General features: G+C 57.9%; 1 protein-coding gene across 1 annotated transcript in view; it reads right to left on the bottom strand.

Annotated features, from left to right (window-relative positions):
• Positions 1-6: 6 nt before the first annotated feature.
• The window catches only part of LOC119586034 (GTP-binding protein RAD-like), a 10,863-nt gene continuing 10,629 nt past the window's right edge, over positions 7-240 (bottom strand). Inside the window, exon 4 of the mRNA XM_037934738.1 lies at positions 7-205. Within this exon, the coding sequence (XP_037790666.1) occupies positions 17-205 (189 nt within the window). The 3' untranslated portion in view covers positions 7-16. The remainder of the gene's footprint in view (positions 206-240) is intronic.

Below are 240 nucleotides of genomic sequence, written 5' to 3'. Positions count from 1 at the left end.
CCACTTTACTCGAACCTCACAACACGTGCAGATTCTCACACGACTTGGTTTTGCGGTCTTTGTTCAAGAGTTTATTCAGGATGCCCTTGACTCGAAAACTGTTTTTGTGGCGCGTCCTCTGTTGCGTGGCGGTGGGTGAGCCCTCGGGAGCCGACCCCGGCGCCTCCTGGTTCTCGCTGCTCAGGACCTGGTTCTTCAGGCGGATCTGGAGGGGACGACGGGGTCAGGGGAGGAGACAGA

Source organism: Penaeus monodon, chromosome 20 (assembly GCF_015228065.2).
Source record: "Penaeus monodon isolate SGIC_2016 chromosome 20, NSTDA_Pmon_1, whole genome shotgun sequence".
NCBI lineage: Eukaryota > Metazoa > Arthropoda > Malacostraca > Decapoda > Penaeidae > Penaeus > Penaeus monodon.
Note: the sequence above shows the minus strand (reverse complement) of the source record. Positions and strands in the feature narration are given on the sequence as shown.